Source organism: Lagenorhynchus albirostris, chromosome 14 (assembly GCF_949774975.1).
Source record: "Lagenorhynchus albirostris chromosome 14, mLagAlb1.1, whole genome shotgun sequence".
NCBI lineage: Eukaryota > Metazoa > Chordata > Mammalia > Artiodactyla > Delphinidae > Lagenorhynchus > Lagenorhynchus albirostris.
The window spans coordinates 73,026,824-73,046,387 of NC_083108.1; the positions used below are offsets into that span (position 1 = coordinate 73,026,824).

The window sequence follows — 19,564 nt, forward strand, 5'->3', positions numbered from 1 at the left end:
CCACCAGGCTTTTCCATGCAGGCCTGAGCTCCCGGCTGCTTGATAGAAGGGCTGCTCCCTTCTGGTGGGCAGAGCATCACAGTGGCTAAAGGGTTTTATTCCGCAAGCTCCATTCTGGAGAAATTCCTTTGTTTCCTTTGAACTATTTTTCTTTCAGCCCACTCCATCCACCCCCCCGCCCGCCCTTGCTTTTGTTCTGTGCCCCTCCAGTGTCAGGTTTTTCTCTTTAGAGTTGTTTTCATTTGCTGGAGATGCTTGACATCTTTACAGAGAACTGAAGAACCGAAGGTGCTTCCAGGTGCTTTCACATCTCTGCTGTACCTTCCCCTTTGCCTTTGAACAACCTTGCTGCTTTCCACACTGTGGGCCTGTGCTGCAGCCTCCATTTCTTCTTAGCCCCTTTCTTCTTTAACCTTGGAATGTGACAGCCCACAGTATGCTGAAGTAACACTTTGAGAAGACACCAGTGGCTTTCTTATTAAGATTAAAAAATAGTCTTTTCTATGGCCTCTTTCTTCCGTGAGCCACTCTTGAGACAGTTGTCCAGTTCCTCATTCCCACCATTTTCTTGTTTCTCTGATCCGCAGCGGCATGTGCCTGGTTTATTCCTTCCTCCCCTCCCTTGTGCTCTTCTTGCTGTTTGTTGCTTTTTCTTCTCCTAACCAGTTAACTCTGGTGGTTCTCCAAGACGTGGTCTGGACCCTCTGCTTATCTTGCTTTAAACTTGCTCTTCACTGAGGAGCACATCCATTTTCACCCTCCTCTGATTACTGCTAAGTTTGTGTTGCTTCCGGGCTCTGGCTCTACCTTTTTTTTTTTTTTTTTTTTTTTTTTTTTGCGGTACGTGGGCCTCTCACTATTGTGGCCTCTCCCGTTGCGGAGCAACAGGCTCCGGATGCGCAGGCTCAGCGGCCATGGCTCACGGGCCCAGCCGCTCTGCGGCATGTGGGATCTTCCCAAACCGGGGCACGAACCCATGTCCCCTGCATCGGCAGGCGGACTCTCAACCACTGCGCCACCAGGGAAGCCCTGGTTCTACCTTTTGAATTGTGCCTTCCACACTTCTTCTTGGCTGTAATAGCTCTTCAAACTCAAGCATTCACAACCAGACCTGTTATTTTGTTATTTTCCCCTTCAGACCAAATATCCCCTTTTACTTCTCATCTCTGGTGGTTGTCCTGTGTATTCTCTGACCCTGTAGGCTGGAATCCTCAGAGCATCCCTTAACTCATCTTTCTCCCATACCTTGCCATTCACCAGGTCTGGTTGATTTTTCTTTCCTAGTTGTCTTTGTGGTCTTAGAGGAAGGAAAGAAATTAGCATTTATTGTCTGCTTGGTGCTGCATTTTGGGCTAGGGAAATCATCTCATTGCATCCCCAGATCTTATGCGGTAGGTAGATCTTGTGTCCCTGGGTGCTCTGAGAGATCAAGGCACCTGCCCAGGACTGCCCAGGTGGGCAGCAGCAGAGACAGGAGTCTCGCCTGATGCCAGGGGTGCAGGCTCTCATCGCCTCACAAGACACCAGCTGCCCTTTTACTCTCGGCCTCTGCCCTTCCATTCGCCCTTCATGCTAATCTACTCTCAGCATTTCTCCTGTCACTCTTCTGCTCAAAAACCTTCAGTGGCTCCCGATTTCCCACCAGAGGCATAGCATTTTCATTTTGAATATGAAGACACTGAAGCCCAGAAGAAGGGAGAAAGTTGTCCCCAAGGATGTGGCTAGCAAGTAGTTGGCTGCGGTTTGAACTTCCAGAACTTCTGACTCTAAGTCTACCGTGCTGTGCTTCTCAGCCGTTGAAGATCTCCCGCCCAGTTCTGAAGGCCCCCCATCTCCCCACCTAACCTCATTTCCCACACTGACAGAACTCAGCTTCCAGGCTCTTTGACCAGTTTCCTTCACCCTAACTCTGAGGCCACTAACTCTGGCCTCTTAGCCACCTTTGCTTATGTCCCTAACTTGCTGGGATGTTTTCCTCCCTTCCTTGTACCCATCTTAGCTCCTCACTTGCCTCAGGCCTCACCTCCTCCCAGAAACCTGCTTCACTTAGTTTTCATGGATCTCACTCCCTAAATTCCACACCACATAATTAATTACACACTTAATCATAGATTATTAATGATAGATTTGTCTTGTACTGTTTGCTGCTGTTTCCTATGTCAGAACCTCTTCTCCTCTGGGGACCGTGTCTTCTAAATTTGTTTTTCTACTTCACCTTGTTGGAGGAAGGAGGTGACTTAACTTCAAACAAGCACCTGGAAAGGAACCAAATCTTGGATTGGTTTTGTCCCTCACGGTGCTTTGTAAGTGCTTGTCCATCAGTTGGGACCTTCTCTGGTGATGAGAATCTCCAGCTGCCCTTTCACTCCTGGATGATGCCGCGGACTCATTGGGGACGAGCCTCCCCAACTCCACCGTGGGGAAGTGGTGACAGGCCGTGCAGCGTGGCATCTGGAAGTGGGGGCTTTCACCTGCTGGTGGTGCCTGGTAACACCACAGAGTTTGCAGTAAAGAGGATGGAGTGAGAATTCTAGTGTTCCTCTGTGCGGAGGGCAGATGCCAAAGGGAAACAGAAGTTCATTCAGACCGGGAAGAAGGCCCAGTCTGGCGCCTGCCTACGTGGTTACTGCTGTCTTACTATTTGTGGCCCCCACCAGAGAGGCCATCTGCCTGACAGCCGTCCTCAGCCCTCTTTCTCTCCTTCAGGTGACCAGCCGTGAGTGGGGTAGGGGGAGAGTTAATAGGAGCTTTTACATTTTTATCTTTTTATAATTTATAAAAACGTTCTTTTATTATTGAAGTTTTCACACACGCCAAAGTTGAGAAAACAGGACGATGGACCTTCTTTTTCCCAACACTCAGCTGTAACACTTATCAGTATTTTGTTGATCTTGTCTCCTCCCCTTGTAGCTTTGTTTTTTTGTTTTGTTGTTGTTTGTGGCCACCTAGCGCAGCATGTGGGATCTTAGCTCCCTGACCAGGGATCAAACCTGTGCCGCCTGCAGTGGAAGTGTGGAGTCTTAACCACTGGACCGCCAGGGAAGTCTCTGTAGCTTTGTTTGTAAAAATACTGTACAGTTTGGTCTGGCCTTAATGGTTAGTGGCGTTATTTTTTTTTCCCTTAGCAATTTGTCCCTGTTGCTCAGAGCAGTGCAGGCAAATGGTTCTCAGGCCACTGTCCTGGCACATGGGGCTGCCTGGCTCTGCCCATTCATTTGTTGTTTGTCTGTCTTTCTTTGATCCTGTTTCTCCACTTGCATTCGTGACATTCTGGTCAAGAGCCGGTTCCAGTGGTCTTTAATCAGAGGACTTTGGAAGCCTGTGAGGGTCTCTTTCGGTCATCACGGTGACTGGGGGTGCTGCTACTGGCATTTAGGCTGGAGGCTGGCAGGGGTCCAGGTGTGGGGAGCACAGATGTTCAACAGCCATAGCTGTGAGGGACCGTTCTGCATTGTGAACACCTGTTCCATCCACACTTGGTCATGCTGCTGGGCACGCCTAATGTACGATGTGGATTGGGGATTGCCTTTCTCTTCATGCCTTTTATAAATGCTTAAAAGTTTGATATAATCCATTTGTTGATCACCGTTGATTCATGTAATCAGGTGACTGTAACTAGCCTCTGGTCCTTTCTGAGGGTTCATCCTTGGTTGCAAACCCTTTGGTTGTTTTACTTGGGAAAATGGGGTATCTTGCAGCCTGTGCCCCAGCTTTCTCGTTGCCTGTCCCACGCCTTATCACTGGCATCCTGCCAGGCCCAGTGGAGAATGGGGATGGAGACAGTGACATTCAGCCGCAGGTCATTCACAGCTTTTGGTGCCCTGGGGGCAGCTGAGAGGGAGGTTGTGGAAGATCAACCTTGAAGGGATTGTAAACTCCTGGGGGCAGGGCTTGGTGGCTGTTCTCCTGCCTCTTCCGGCCATCAGCCTGCTGCTGCTGGGGAGGAAGCGCCCCTTAGCAGGCGGTAGCTGATTATCTCGGGTGCAGTCGGGGAGCCTCTGCAGGCAGAACAAGGAAAGTGACAACTTCTGAGTTCTTTTTATTTTCAGTCTCACTCGAGGTGGATGGCAGCCTTCCACTGTGGGAAATGAAATGTGTTCAGGCAACTTGGGCCCCAGGCGCAGATGAGAATGGGCTAATGGGCACGGAGGAAGGAGCGGGGCTGGAGGGGGAGAGGCACACTGTTAGTCATTACTAATCCGTGCCAGCTGCCAGCCAGCCGCTGGCGGATAGCACCCTACTGCGCCTGGGACACAGGGCCTCGGGGCCTGTCCTTTCTGGAACACTCCAGGGCCCAAACTGTCTCAACTTGTGTGCTGTTCAAACCTCAAATCCGCGTGGAAGATGCAATTGGTAACTTAATGCAGGATGAGGGAAGCCAGAGGCTGAGCTGAGTAGATGGTCCAGCCAACATGCTATGGGTATTGGTGAGGATTTCCCTGGCCTGGAACTCTGGATTATTCTAGCAAAGTGTTCTTGGTGTGTGAGATGATTTTCCGGGGGCACCCCATTACAGTAAGATCGAATTAGCGAATGAGGAAGGTTTTTCTCTTTTTTAACCCTTACCCATTCCTTTTGACGTGGCTTAGGAGAAGGTCTGAGTACAGTTTTAGTATGCCTCTAACACCTGCCTCTAACACCTGCCAGTGTCCCTTTTCCTTTACAGAGTCTCAGGCATGCTACAGTATCCAGGTAGAATTTGACAATATTTTGTTTTTATTATATTCCTTTTTCTGGTTACCTTCCATATATGGCAAGTGATACTGGTTTTCATGTGTGCTAGTAATATGCAGTTTCCTTTTGAAATACATTTTCTGAAGGGGAAAAAAGAGGCTGTTAATTTAAGAAAACAATTGATATAACAGGTGATGTGCTGAGATGGCACAGCATCTTGAAGATGCTTTTCAAATGACTAAAGATCGGGAAATGCTGTTTTAATATTTTGCCTACGTGGTTTTTCTTTATGTTGAAGGCCAGGCCGGCAGTGTCAGCATGGGATGCTGAGTGTGGGCCCTGTAGTGCCGAGGCCATCGCCATGATGGTCTGTGGTTTGTATGTCTCCCTCCACCCCCTTCTGTATTTATTTGTTCATTCAGCGGATACATTTTGAGTGCCTACTTTGTGCTGGATGCTGTGCTGTTTGCAGGCAAACAAGGGTGGTCCATGCTCTCTAATAGAAGAGACAAGATTGTAAAAACGTAGCTGGGATTCAGTGTGACGAGTGTACTCACGGAGGGAGGTGCTGCAGCCCTTGAACTGGTATTGTGAGCCACAGGGAGGTCGTGCTGAGTGGGTCAGGAGAGCTTCCCAGAGGAGGAGGTATTTGGGGTGGGTCCTAATGAGTAAGTAAAATGTAACCATTCATAGGTACTCAAGGCAGAGAAAGGGAATTCTAGGCAGAGGGGATGGCATGGATAAAAACATGAAGGCCTGAAGAAACATGGTGAGTTCAAGACCCTTGTGTATATTTGGTGTGGCTAGAGTGTAGACAGTGCGCCTTAACTCTTAACACCAACCCTATGGGGTAGGTAATTAGGATTAGCCCCACTTTACACTTGAGGACACTGAGGCACGGACAGGATAGTAACTTGGCGAAGCAGAAGCTGAGGTTAGAGGCAGGCCTCCATTAGCTCAGAGAAGGTTTCCTGAGTTGTTCTGAAAAGCGTGCATTTGATCTTGAAGGCAGAGGGAGGAACTGAAGGTGATTAAACAGGGCGGGCCTGGGTGAAATCTGCCTTTTCTAGAGATTGCTCTGGCAGTGTGCCCTCCACAAGTGAAGCATCACTTGAAGTTTGTTTCATAAGTGAACACTTGAATGCTTTGCTGTCAAGTTTGTTTTGAATCAAGCACCTAGTTATTTCCTAGTATGTGTCCCGCCCTCCCCCCACCCCATTGTAGCTTTTGTTGATGTTGTTTCTCTTCACTTGGTTGATGTTTAAGTGATTGATTCAGTTCATAGTGTTTGAACCTCAGCTTAATGTCTAATAATCAAGATCAAACTTTCTTCCTAACACAGCAATATTGCACGGTAAGGCTGGCTCACAGTTCAGAGGAAATGCCAGCTCCAAGAAGGCAAAGGGCTGTAATTACTTAAAGTGACCTCATTTAAGAATTTTGAGTGACCGTTTGATTGTCAGAGTTCTGCATACATTGTATTTTATTTCTGTCCAGGTTTCCACTGGCTGAACACTTTGGTTATGAGCTGAGTGTCAAGGCCAAATATTGCATTTTGAAACTGAGAGTCAAACTAGCAATTTAAACTCCTGACTTTCGTACCTGTCTGTGAAATTCAGATAAATGAAATGGAAATCTAACAGGGCTGCTGTGTTACGAAATACTGACTCTGCCTCTCCTTGTAGAGAAATCTCTAAGGGAAAATCATTTTAGCGTATATAAATATATTAAAAATATATATAACACACTTCCCCCCCCCTTTTTTTAGTCTTCCTTTCACTTTCTTGATTTGCCCCATTTGTGATTTCCCATTCAAATTAGGCTTGTTTGAAACCAGGGGTCCCTTGAAGAGGCACTTGTGGTAATTTTGAAAATGAAACCTACTCCTTGAAAATACTTCAGCCTAGCTTGTCCACCTTCCTGTCTGTTTCTGCAGCTGGTGCTTCTCACCACTTCCCCACATCCTCTCTTCCCCTGGGGCCAGCTCCACTGTGGCTGCCTAGTTTAGACTCTTGCCCTGATCGCATTCCCCACCTCCTTTACCTGCAGAGGTGTCCTTCCTGACCCCTCGCTTTGGGAGCCCGAGAGTTCTCCTCCTCTGTCTCTGGCTGCGGTAGAGGATAGAGGCCCCCTCCCCTCAGAGCATAGGAGAGCGGGTGTCTGTGCAGACGCAGGCTGGCTGCCCAGGGCACTGACATGGTTTTGAGGCATAGGAGGACTCCAAAGCCTTGCTAACAAAGCTTGCATGCCCATGATCTAGTGGTACCAGAACTACTTCTACTGTCCCCCAGGATCCAAATTTGAGAACTGACTTTCAGCTTGCTCTGAATCAATCAATGGTAAAAGGCAGATCATAAAATCCTCAAGAACATGGATCATATGTATTATTTGGATGCTGTCTACCAATGCTCACTGGCTTTCATTCTTAATAATTGTTATTTTAAAAGGTTTCTCTTTTTATAAATATTTATTTATTGTAGCAAATTTAGGCAAAAAACAGTTAAAAAAGAAAGAAAAGAAAAAGAATAATCCCACTGCTCTCAAAAAAATAATCCCCGTTACTTTTTTGGTGTACATCCTTCTGCCATTTCTTATATACACAGGTGCATGCAGACATATGGGCTTATGTAAGACACTGTTTTGGAAGTTTGAGCTGCTTTTCAGTTAATACTTACTCTGATCATCATTCCAAGGCATTAAATATTCTCCTAGGATATCTTTTAAACGTCTGTAGAACATCTTTTGTATGAATGAACGAAAGTGTTTATTTAGGTAGTCCTTTCTGGTTGAACATTTATGTTGTTTCCAGTGTTCCTGCCACTCTTGATATAGCATTAAGGTGAGCTTTCTTGTAGCTATTGCCCACGACTCTGGAACATTTCCTAGGAAAAATTCCCTAAAGTGGAAGTGCGGGGTCAAGCTTTTTTTTTTGAAGCTTTTGGTGCATAATAATATTTACTTTTGTTTCTCTCTAGACACTACAACAACAGGAATGCAAACTTCTCTACAGCAGAAAAGAGGGTCAGAGGCAAGAGAATAAAAACAAAAATAGATATAAAAACATCCTGCCCTGTAAGTATCAATGTATTTCTCCATAATAGTCATTCTTGGAGGTTTTGATTCCCAGTGTCTCTGTAACTTTTCTGGGGGCCATGTGCTTTCTCAGCAGATCCAAGGCCTTAGCTTCTTTTAATTGTAAGTAGTTTCCAAAATAATCAGCTGTTTTGGGGATGGATGGCCTCATTGACTGAGTTCCTGTGATGTTGATTACGGAGTAAAATTGCCACTGGGAGGCTTAGTGTGTGGTTGTTTCCTTCTATTAATTAATTTTGTCTGCGTAGGAGAGATCATCTCAAGGCTTGCCATCTCCCAGGGTCTCACCATCAGGCTCAAGGGTCCCAGGCTTGTGTCCTTGCTTTGCAGCGTGCAGCCCTTGGGTCTTGGGGACAGCACGCCTCCTTTCTGGGGCTCTGTTCCCTTATCTGGGGAACAGACGAGCTCCTCCTGGGGGTTCTTCCAACTGTTCCCTTCATCTTTTCCGACATCCCTCATCCCTTGAGCTCGAATTACTGGAGATTCAGGTGCATACCTATGCTTTGCTCAGAAGCAGACCTTGTGATATTCATAAAGCAGTACCTCCTTTAACACCCAGGTGCTGCCAGGTAGAGCCTGAGTTGAACTGTAGTGAAAAAGAGGCCCAGAAGGATGTAGGCCTTGGGTGAGGATCCCAGAAATGGCACCACACAGTTGTGATAGCTCACCTCCCCTGAGTGCTGTCTCTGTGCCAGACTCTGAGTCCATATCTCACTTAATCCGTATCCCATGCACGCAAAGCAGGAGTTCTTATTATCCCCATTTTAGGGACCATTTTAGCAAGGTCACAAGTGGGAGTGAGTGCGAGAACTGGTACTGGAGCCCCCAAAGTCACTGCTCTTAGCCCTGAGCTCTAATGCAGGGTCTCCAGAGTGGGCTGGGTAAGGCAGTCTGCCATGGGACAGGGAAGGAACATTTAGAACGTCTCTTGATTTACATCTTTTATCTAAAAAAAAAAAAGAAAGAAAGTAAATTTTAAATCTGATGTGCAGCTTGATGGCAGAGCGTGCATAATGTTTTTACCCAATTTAAAAATAAGGCTTGTGTGGGGCTTCCCGGGTGGCGCAGTGGTTGAGAGTCCAACTGCCGATGCAGGGGACACGGATTCGTGCCCCGGTCCGGGAAGATCCCACATGCCGCGGAGCGGCTGGGCCCGTGAGCCATGGCCGCTGAGCCTGCGCGTCCGGAGCCTGTGCTCCGCAATGGGAGAGGCCACAACAGTGAGAAGCCTGCGTACCGCAAAAAAAAAAAAAAAAAAAAAAAAGGCTTGTGTGCATCTATAATTGTATATATATTTCAGTGTTCAAAAACTTTATTATTGAAGTTTATTGACAGCATGATCAGATTGGAGAGCACTGCTGTAATGTCTCCTCAGGCCAGAGCTATTTTGTCAGATACTGTAAACCCATCCCATGTGTGCGTGCGTGTGTGTGTGTGTGTGTGTGTGTGTGGCATAGTCTTTCTGTATACATAGGTGCGCACACACAGTGTATATGTATATCACATCCATATAGATATTTTTAATGTGTGCAGGTGAGGATGGGAGAAAGTGGAGGCATTTCTAATACTGAGGAGAGACAATGAGGAATTTGTAGAGAATCATTTTGAGCCACAGCATGGTCCTAATGACGTTGGGGAAGCATTGCCCTCTTTATGTCTTAAGTTTTCATTTCTGCTCAAGAGGTCTAAATGGTACTCATTAGTAAGATGTGGGGATGTAGGGAAAGATGAAGGGAACAGTGGTATGCAGTATCTATTGATAAATAGAATATTATTGCCCTTTCCTCCCTTAAAGATCCCAATCAGATGTTTCTTCTGATTAACATCATATTCTTTAAAGATGGGGAGTCTGAAGCAAAAGAACATTATTCTAGTAAGACATACAACTTTATTACTATTTCTCAGTGTAAAATGTGTTGCTTCGGTAGAACACTCAGATTTTTTAAACATCAGTAATGTACTTTTGTATAAAATTTGGTCAGTAGATACTATCATCAGAATCCTGTTGTCTAGATACTGTATTTAATTCTACTTCATGAAAAAAAACACCCTTTTTATTATGGAAAGTTTAAAATATATTCAAAAGTAGACAGAATAATATAAAGAACCCACACGTACCCATCACCCAGCTCCAACAATTGTCAACTCCTGCCCAATCTTGATTCATCTATATTCTGATACACTTCTCTTCTCTCCCTGAATTGTTTTGAAGCAAATCTCAGACATCATGTCATTTACCTGTAGTTTACTCTTCCTCTAAAAAAACCCCCAAAAACAAAAATAACTTTTGTTTTGAAATAATTTTAGACTCACAAGAAGTTACAAAAATATATAGAGGGCTCCCATGTACCCTTTATCCAGCTTTTCCCAATGATAATATTCTATATATCCATAGTACATTATCAAAACCAGGGAATTGACATTGCTACTTTATTCTCTTAAAGAAAGCATTATGAGGCATCATATTCAGATTATTGTTTAGGATTTAGTTTTTAATGTTGTTTTATCATGAAATGAGCAAAACTTGGACTCGTTGAGGATGAACTGATTTGTCCTGAAGAGGTCTCAGTATCTTTGTGACCATGGTCTCTTTTTCTTCCAGTTGATCACACCAGGGTTGTCCTACACGATGGTGATCCCAATGAGCCTGTTTCAGATTACATCAATGCAAACATTATCATGGTAAACTTTGTTTCTCGTGGTGTTTTCTGACTGTATATTGCTAGCCAGTTTTTGTATTTTAAATCCTTCCTCATGGCCTGAGAGCAGTTTTCAAATGTTTGAAGTATTTTCTTCCTAAATTTCTAGCCTGAATTTGAAACCAAGTGCAACAACTCAAAGCCCAAAAAGAGTTACATTGCCACACAAGGCTGCCTGCAAAACACCGTGAATGACTTTTGGCGGATGGTATTTCAAGAGAACTCCCGAGTGATTGTCATGACAACAAAAGAAGTGGAGAGAGGAAAGGTATGCTATATACTCTACTTTTTTGAAGTATTGGACATGTCAGGTTGAACATGTTAAGAACTGAATAGGGACTCCCCTGGTGGCGCAGTGGTTAAGAATCCGCCTGCCAATGCAGGGGACACAGGTTCGAGCCCTGATCCAGGAAGATCCCACGTGCCGCAGAGCAACTAAGCCTGTGCGCCACAACTACTGAGCCTGCGTTGTGGAGCCCATGTGCTGCAACTACTGAAGCCTGCGCGCCTAGAGCCCGTGCTCCACAACAAGAGAAGCAATCACAATGGGAAGCCTGCGCACCGCAACGAAGAGTAGTCCCTGCTCACCGCAACTAGAGAAAGCCCGTGGGTAGCAACGAAGACCTGACACAACCAAAAATAAAATATAAATAAATTTATTAAAAAAAAAAAGCTGATTAAACACAGTAAGCTTACTCTGACCCTCTGGAAAAAAGGGAGTAGGAGAAATTTGATATGACGTACTTTGGTGTAGTTTTCTTTTTTTCTTCTTCTTAGGGTTCATGGAGCTTCTTGGGTCTGTGGGTTTATAGTTTTCTTCAAATTTGAATAACGTTTACTATTTCTTCACACATGAACTGCCAACCCACCCTGTCCTGGGATACCAATTACACATATATTAGGCTGTTTGAAGTTGTCCTATAGCTCACTGAGACTTTCTTCATTTATTTTCAGTTCACTTTTTTCCCTCTGTGTTTGGGATAAGTTAGATAAGTTTTTTTTGCTATACGTGTTTCAGTTCATCTTTTCTTCTGCAGTGTAGTCTGCTGTTCATCCTATCCAGTGTAATTTTCACAGTAGACATTGTCCTTTTCATTTAAGTTTTATTTGAGTCTTTTTAATATATCCTATGTCTCTCTTCTTAACATGTCCATCATTTACTGTACCTTTTGAACATATGGAATATACTTATAATAATTTTTTAAATGTCCTTGTTACTAATCCTATTATATATGTCATTTCATTTTTCCATTTTAGTGGTTTAAGGTAGGAGAGTAAATCCAGTTTCTGTTACCCCATTGTGTCCAGAAGCAGAGGTCATAAAGGGAGTGTAAGAAGGCCTGTCTGGTACCTTCAGGGGATTAGAGGACTAATCAATAAACATTGATTTCACTTGTCATGTGAACTATACTTAGGACTTCTAAGCATTTAAAAAATTAATTGGAACTATCCAGACAATATATTCAGATAAACATTCAAACTCCTTACAATTAAAATTACCTTTGTCACCATCCCTTGTCCACCCAATTGTTGCCTCCTCCAACATAAACCCTCTTATCAGTTTGATGTGTATTCTTCTACACTGTCTTCTTGGCATTTGCATATGCATGTGTATAATAGGCATTATATACCTACATTTGCACATGTATATGTATTTACATACATACATGCTCCTATAGAAGTATATAGTGCTATTTTCAGACAAGTACTGTATGAAAAAGTGCTGTCATACAGTAACTTTATTGTGTATCTTGGTTTCTTTTCTCCCCACCTAATATATGTTCTAACTTCTTCTGTTAGTACATATTGGCCTATCTCATTCTTTTTAGTAATTGCATGGTATTCCATTGTATGGATGTACCACCATTTGTTTAACTGTCATATATTAGGCATTTAAATGTTTCAGTTATTGCTCTTATAAACAGTGCTGAAGTGAACAATCTTGTTCTTGCTTTTGTATGTGGTAAGTGTTTTTCTAGGTCAGATGTCAAGAAGAATTGCTAGGTCATAGGGGATGTGCATGTTGTAAATTTAAAAAAAATTTTTTTAATTTTTCTTTTTTTCTCTTGTTTTTTTTTCCATTTTTGAATTTTTTTTATTTTTTCTTGTTTATTTATTGTTTTTGCTTTTGCATGTTGTAAATTTTAATAAATTCTGCCAACTACCCTCTAGAGTGGTTGTCCCAGTGTACACTCCCCCCAAGCAACATATGCTTAGTACCCATCTCCCTGCACTCTTCACGACACTTCAGGTTTTTAAAAATTATAACATCCCACACCTATGGAGAAGCAGACAAATCTCACTGAGTGACAGCTCTGTGTGTTATCCCAAAGTGAACCCATCCACTGTGGATTTTTTAATATGGAAAAGTTCTCTGTTTTTGTTTGTGTTCTAGTCAAAGTTCTTTTTATTTAGATATACTTTAACTGGTTTATGTAAAAGTTGCATGGAATGTAGCAGTCATACCTTATAAAAAGACAGATGGGTGATTTTGGATTTTAGCCCTTCTAATGTAATTTTCATATCAGTTGTGAAAGGCAATGTGATTTTGTAAGATTTTTGTTGTTGTACTGCTAGTTGTTACACTTTTGAATACCTTTGAGGCCAGGTCTGGTCATTGTGAAACAAAGGCTTCCTCTAGCAGCTGCCTGCAGTAACAGTAGATGTTCTTGAATTAATGGACAAGTTAAAATGTCTTCATAGTTTTTGCTTCAGGTGAGTGTCACCTGCTCTAAGTATGGAAAGGAAAACTGAGCCCTCCGTCCTGCCTGTTGCCTGATTGCAGTTGTAGGAGGCCACCTGTTCTCAGAGGACTTGAGGGCTGTGAAGAGAGGGTTCTCGGGTCACTTCAGAGGGATCAGGATTGGTCCCTCTCAGAAGAGCTGCCAGAAACGCCTAGAATAGACAGACGTTGGGCCAAGTCACTCTGCCCCCAGCTCCTTACCTCCTTCTCCCAGCCTTTGTCTGTTTTCTCATTCTCCCTCTGTACTCTGCTGCTGGAGAGGAGGACATGATGGGCTTTCAGTCTCCCCACGAGCGTTTCTGGTAACTTGTTCGCCTGTTATCCCCTCCAGTGCACAGAAGAAAAACCAGACTCTGAATTCCCTTTGATTCCTGGGCTTTAATTTAAAAGCTAAAGTATTAGCGCTCACATTTTAGAATTTGTTTGCCAAGGTTTACATCAGAGTTTGGGAAACTGGGAGGAGGGCACAGTAGATTGCAGACATGCAGAGTCAGCTACAATGTTAGGAGTTGTGATTTAATTTGTCTTCTTTTGAGCGACCAGCAGTCCTCAGAATTGTTTGGAGAGTGGCAGCATTGCATACATTTAATAGTCAAAGTGTTTATTTGGGGATAATAAAAATTGTGTCAAATCTGTCAAAGAGGTTTTTGGATCTACAGGATCGTGGAGGGAAAGCTGAATTCAGAATAATACATAAAAGACCACATAAACCATGCTAAGCAGAAAAGTAAACGCTGTCCATTAATTCTTCTGTTGACCTTTCCTCCTGCCATGTTTTTCTTCTTTCCCTCAGTCATTGACTGTGGGGATGTCTGCAGCTGCTCTCTGATTTCTCGTTTTATAACAGTGAATTTCTCTGTCTCCCTAATGCACAAGGTAGATTTCTCTTGCTGATATTTGTGTCTTGGTTGTTGTTGAAAGTGAGTGGTGTGGGTGACTGCTCCCAGGAGAAAACAAGACGCAAAGGCATTCTCTGCCCAGGACATATCACCAAAGATACGCAGACTCATCTCTCATTGAGCAAAATATCTTCCTCTTTGGCAGCCAGAATGATTCCCTTGGTGCCATATTCTCCAATCTGCCTGCTCTGAAGCCAGCAGCTATTGCAGGCTTGGCGTTCCCAGGCACCCAGTTAAGCGAAGGTGACGTGTGTAGCAGGTATCAGATGGATCTGGATATAGAAAAAGCAGCTGGTTCAAAACCCCATCAGCTGCCTTTCTGTGCTGGAGTTATTCACACTTGGGTTAGATAAGGCGGGGAGACCTCCTACACTGGCACGGAAATGGACCAGACAGTCTGGCTCGTTGGGCAGCCCATCCACCTCCAGAGCCCCTGCTTGCCTTCCCTGCACAGTGACTGGTAGATCTCTGGAATTCAGAACTGAGTGCATGCTAGGCAGCACACTCATACTGGGTAGTCCCCTTCTTTCTGCCTCTTTGGTTCTTTAGAGAGAAATAAACAAACACTGACTCTCCTTGGACCTGTGGCTTAAATTAGACAATTTTGCAACAGCGCCTTTCTCTTCCCACTTCTCCCTGGTTCTCCACACACCTGCTTTTCTTTTTGAATTCTTCTTTCCTTCTTTCAAAACCCAACAGTTAGATACCAGACAGGCCGTTTTCCATGTTAGTGGTCATCAAGGAAGACTTGAACGTTGGTTTTCTTTTGGTTTCGGCTTTCATGTCAGAGTTCACAGAGATTAACTGTCTTTTCTCTGATCCCTTCCAGAGTAAATGTGTCAAATACTGGCCTGATGAGTATGCGCTAAAAGAATACGGGGTCATGCGCGTTAGGAACGTCAAAGAAAGTGCTGCTCATGACTATACGTTAAGAGAACTTAAACTTTCGAAGGTTGGACAAGTAAGTATATTGTCGTACTTTAGAGACTTTGGTAACTGCGCATGGTGTGCGCTAATCCAGGGTCGTGCGGTTACTCCTGTCTGCATACCTTCAGGCATTCGTTCACTCATTGAGTAACATCCATCTATCAGGCGCCTTCTATGTGCCAGGCACCATCAAGGTACTACTGATACATTGCAAACCAGACCGGCACAGTCCCTGCCCCCACAGAGCCTAGGGAGGTGGAAGGTTAAGGAGTAAATAACCAACTAAGCTTTCCGATTGTGCTCCAGCTGTGAAAGCCACAGGATGGTATGTTAGAGAGTGACTGGGTACCCAAGATGGAGTAAACAGGGAGGGCTTCTCTGAGGGGGTGCCACGCAAGCTGAGACCTGAAGGTGAAGCAGCATCCAGAGGGTCAGGAGAGAGTGTTCTAAGCGGAGGGAGCAGTGAGTGCAAAGGCCCTGAGGCCTATTCAGTGACCAAATTTCATGGCATCAGCTTTTAATTGCTTGTAGTTCAGGTTTGTCCCTGGGGTGACTAACTTTGAATCCAACAAGATCTGGATTCATTATAATTGCATGGTGAGAGGGGCTTACTTTTTCAAAGTCCTTTGGGGACACAAAGGTAAGTGAAATCGCCTTTGTCCCCAGGGAATTGCAGTCATGTAGCCGAGAGAAGCCATGTATACAAAGTCCTGTGCTGTCGAGCAGACACCGGCTGTCACACCCGTCTAAGGTGCTGGAGTTCTGCCGAGGCTGGGCTTCCAGCCGGGGTATCAGGGAGACCGTCTCAGAAGACGGTGGGCCTTTAGGTCGGGGTCTCTGTGGGAGAAGATGGTGGAGAGAGGGCCTCGCAGATGAAGTGTCGTTGTCAGCCAGGGTTCTGAAGTGCCAACGTCAAGGAAATGGGGTTTACAGGGAATGAAGGCAAGTGGGGAATTGAGGGAGTAAACGGGTTGAGAGAGGTTGGGACCAAGTTGGGAAGAGCCTTAACTCTCACGTGAAGAAATGTAAATTTTAGGGACTTCCCTTTTGGTCCAGGGGTTAGGACTCTGTGCTTCCATTGTAGAGGGCCCGGGTTCGATCCCTGGTTGGGGAACTAAGATCCCACATGCCGCAGGCATGGCCAAAAAAAAAAAAAAAGAAAGAAATGTAAATTTTATTCATTGGCTGGTGTTGGACCCGTGACGGTTCTTGTGCCAAGTGGACACATGTGGAGACAGGTGCCAGGAAGGTGTCCTACAGCCCCCCAAGGGAAGAGTGGGATGGAGTGACTCCAATGGCCAGGACGCCTGTAACCAGGAGGGCTCTGCAGAGGTCTAGGTCTGATGGCCTCTCTCCACGTTTTGCTTCTTTTTCCTTCCTTTGGAAATGAATATGATATAAAATGCCAGAATAAACTCTAGAAGAGAAGCGAGGGATGTGAGAGACCCCTTGGGGGGGTGAGGTCTGTAGGGTGTGTAGGGATAGTTTGGCTATTGGAGGAGGAGGTGGAATCAGACGTCGTAGGGTTTTGAGTCTGAGTGGATGGTGGCACTGTGGCAGAGGTCTGAAAAGCTGGAAGATGTACAGGATGGTAGGGCTTGAATCGTTTGGGTAAAAGATGGTAGGGGCAATGGAAAGAAGGGGACTGACTGGAGATAATTGTGGATGTAAATGTGAAGGGGTTTGATGATGGTGTGAATGAGGGGCGAGGGCTGCAGCAGATTTGAGGAGGGAGGGAGGATGAAGCGCAACCTGCTGGACACGTAAAGTTTGAGATGCCTTTGAGACGTCAAGGCGAGGATGCCAGGGAGGCAAGGGTGGAGGCTGGATGAGGAGGGGCGTGGGATCTAGAGCATCGTGGATGGGTTGGTTTTGATCGATGGGGGTAGCACTTTTTGGCCACAGGAGGGAAAGAGGAGAAGGTGGCCACAGATATAGGGAGGGGAGCTGACAGGGATTTGCTCTAAATTCTCTATCAGGCCTGAGGCAAGGCCATCCATTGACATTCAAAGGGAATAAGAAGAGGCGAAATGTTTGAGGAAAGTGGGGAAAGGATGAAATAGTCATTGTGTAGCAAAGCAAGAAATCCAGTAAATTTCTGGGCAGTGCTGAGTGCCCATTGAGGTGGTGAAGATGAACATTCAGTGATACCAGTCACCTGGTGTGAGTTTTCTCCAAGGACACTCTGTTCCTTGGGTACAAAACAGAGAAAGTGGGTGGTTAGGTTCGTCCAGGCTTGGGGCTTTGCTGGGGTGGGGCGGGGTGTGTGTGTTTGTGTGTGCAGTGGATGGAGAGAGGGTGGAGGGAGTGGAGGTCTGTGTTGGAGAGTGGCTGTGAGGAGAGTGCGTGGAATCTGAGCTGGGCAAGCCAGCAGCAAGGGCAGGAGGAGGCAGGCAGAGGGTGGATGGAGGGGCTCAGTGGTCTGATGAGTTCCATGAGGTGGTCGGGGGACTGAAGTGAGCTGGAAGCCTTGGCAGTTGTGGTCCAGGGTGGGATGTCAAACTTCTGATGTCAGCGGGGGTGCAGTTGTGGGGAGAGGGTGGAGGTTCAATTGCAGAGACTGAGAGAGGAGTTGTCCAGCAGAAATGAGACAGAGATTTAGAGGACATCGGACAAAGATTCCGGATAGGTTTTTCTTCAGGTTTAGTGATAAACTACCCATCTTCTCATCATCAGGTGTTTCTCAGTAGCAGGTGGATTTTTATTCAGTTTTAGTGATAAACCATCCATCTTCTTGTTATCGGAGATTTGGGAGGAGCAGGTACGGGAAATGTTGGCGTTTGGGTTTGTGTTTTGCACCCTCGGATGCAGGCGCTGACATGGGACCAATCATTTCTCCAGAATTGCTGGTCACAGATTATCTGCTGTTTTGTAGAGCTCATTCCATGTTTTCTAAAGTGCTATCACATGATCTCATTTAAGCCTCCTGATTGCTTGGGAAGGAGGGGTGGGAGCAGAGACCTCAGTGGCCATTTACGAAGGACGAGGAGCAAGGATGCTCCGGGCGCTGGATCTCTCTCGTTCCCTGTCCTTTCTGTGACACTGGTAGCCCCCTGATCTTTAGCTCACTGGTAACATCCAGAAAAATCTTTTTCTGGCTCAGCAAATTAAATGCACATAATTCAAGAAAGGATCTTGATTGTGGTTCAGATTCCCTGGATGTTCTGAAGGTTACTGGTGGTGGACACTGGTCTAGTTATACTCTCTCTCTCTTTTTTTAAATCCCCTTTAAAAATGTTACTTAGCTTGGATTGTCTCCAGATATGTCGGAAGAAGATGTAGTAACAAATAGTGCCGTTACAGTGATCTAATCTGGGTAGACCCAGAACACGATGCTTTTTGGTTTTTTGTGGTCTTGGTACCCTTGTTGACCTTTATTAATGTCAGTCCTCAGAAGAGCACCAGTGTGCTGAGTCTCTTAACTGTCTCCTGCGCAGTGGCTGTGTGTTTAATTGACGTTGTTTAGTCTTCACAATGGTATTGTGACTGAGAGATTCTTATCTCCATCGGCAAATGAAGAAGTTGAGGCTTAGAGATGTCCAGGGGCCGCAGTGAGTGTGAATCCTGAAGTTTGGGCCTAAATCCACCCATCTGATTGCAAAGCCTGTCTTCTTATCTGCTTTGCAGCAAACAGAGGTTTAAATATCATATTATAATAAAAGTGTGTGTTGGGGGAGGGGAGGAGGGCCAGGTACGAAAAGACAAAGAGGAACAAGTGCTTGAGGGAATACCCGTTTTCTCTTCTGGTGGGAGGAGAGCCCTGAGTCCCAGAGGCCTCAGTTGCCTCCCAGGTAGAGCTGCACTTGGATGAAGAGGGTCAGGGACCTCATCTGCCCCTGGCTGAGGATTCAGAGACCGATTCAGGCTGTAGTTTCCTGAAGAACAAATAGCCGTACAAGACATCTTGGTTCTTATGGCAGAGGCCAAGGGTTGCCTCCAGGATTGCTCAGCCAGACCCAAAAGGAGGAGAGATCTGGGAAACTCGTGCAGGGGACCTGTAAACAGTGTGTGAGGAGGCTCTGTGCGGGCCTGGTCCCCTGGCTCATGTAGGATCTGGGAAAGATGGGGACCAGACGAGTCCTCAACCCCTTGATTTATTTAATTCTTTTCTGGTTTTTCTTGGCTCTACTCCAGGGGAATACGGAGAGAACGGTCTGGCAATACCACTTTCGGACCTGGCCGGACCACGGAGTGCCCAGTGACCCCGGGGGCGTGCTGGACTTCCTGGAGGAGGTCCACCATAAGCAGGAGAGCATCACGGACGCGGGGCCTGTGGTGGTTCACTGCAGGTGACCAACCCTCCCACCTCTAGGGCGCTGCCTGTCCCGTGTCCTGATGCCCAGGGGGCTTGTTTTTACCTGCCCATCCCCAGCTCTTTAACTGAGGGAAAAATTTAATCTCTGTTTGAGGCATTAAGGGACCACTTTGACCCAAAGTACATTTCTTCTAGATCCTACGGGACCACCGTGTACCTGGGGGTGGTGGGGCACAGGGTGGTAAACAGTCCTTATTCTCAAGGAGCCCTTAGT

General features: G+C 45.5%; 1 protein-coding gene across 4 annotated transcripts in view; it reads left to right on the top strand.

The window, feature by feature from the left end:
• PTPN11 (protein tyrosine phosphatase non-receptor type 11) overlaps nt 1–19,564 on the top strand; it is a 79,707-nt gene that overhangs the window by 41,393 nt on the left and 18,750 nt on the right. For 2 of the 4 annotated variants that reach the window (XM_060170485.1, XM_060170486.1), the window contains exons 7-12: nt 7,650–7,746; nt 9,563–9,640; nt 10,370–10,449; nt 10,576–10,734; nt 14,938–15,069; nt 19,170–19,324. In XM_060170485.1, coding sequence (XP_060026468.1) covers nt 7,650–7,746; nt 9,563–9,640; nt 10,370–10,449; nt 10,576–10,734; nt 14,938–15,069; nt 19,170–19,324 — 701 coding nt within the window. The remainder of the gene's footprint in view (nt 1–7,649; nt 7,747–9,562; nt 9,641–10,369; nt 10,450–10,575; nt 10,735–14,937; nt 15,070–19,169; nt 19,325–19,564) is intronic. The other 2 variants (XM_060170487.1, XM_060170488.1) reach the window with 1 other exon arrangement.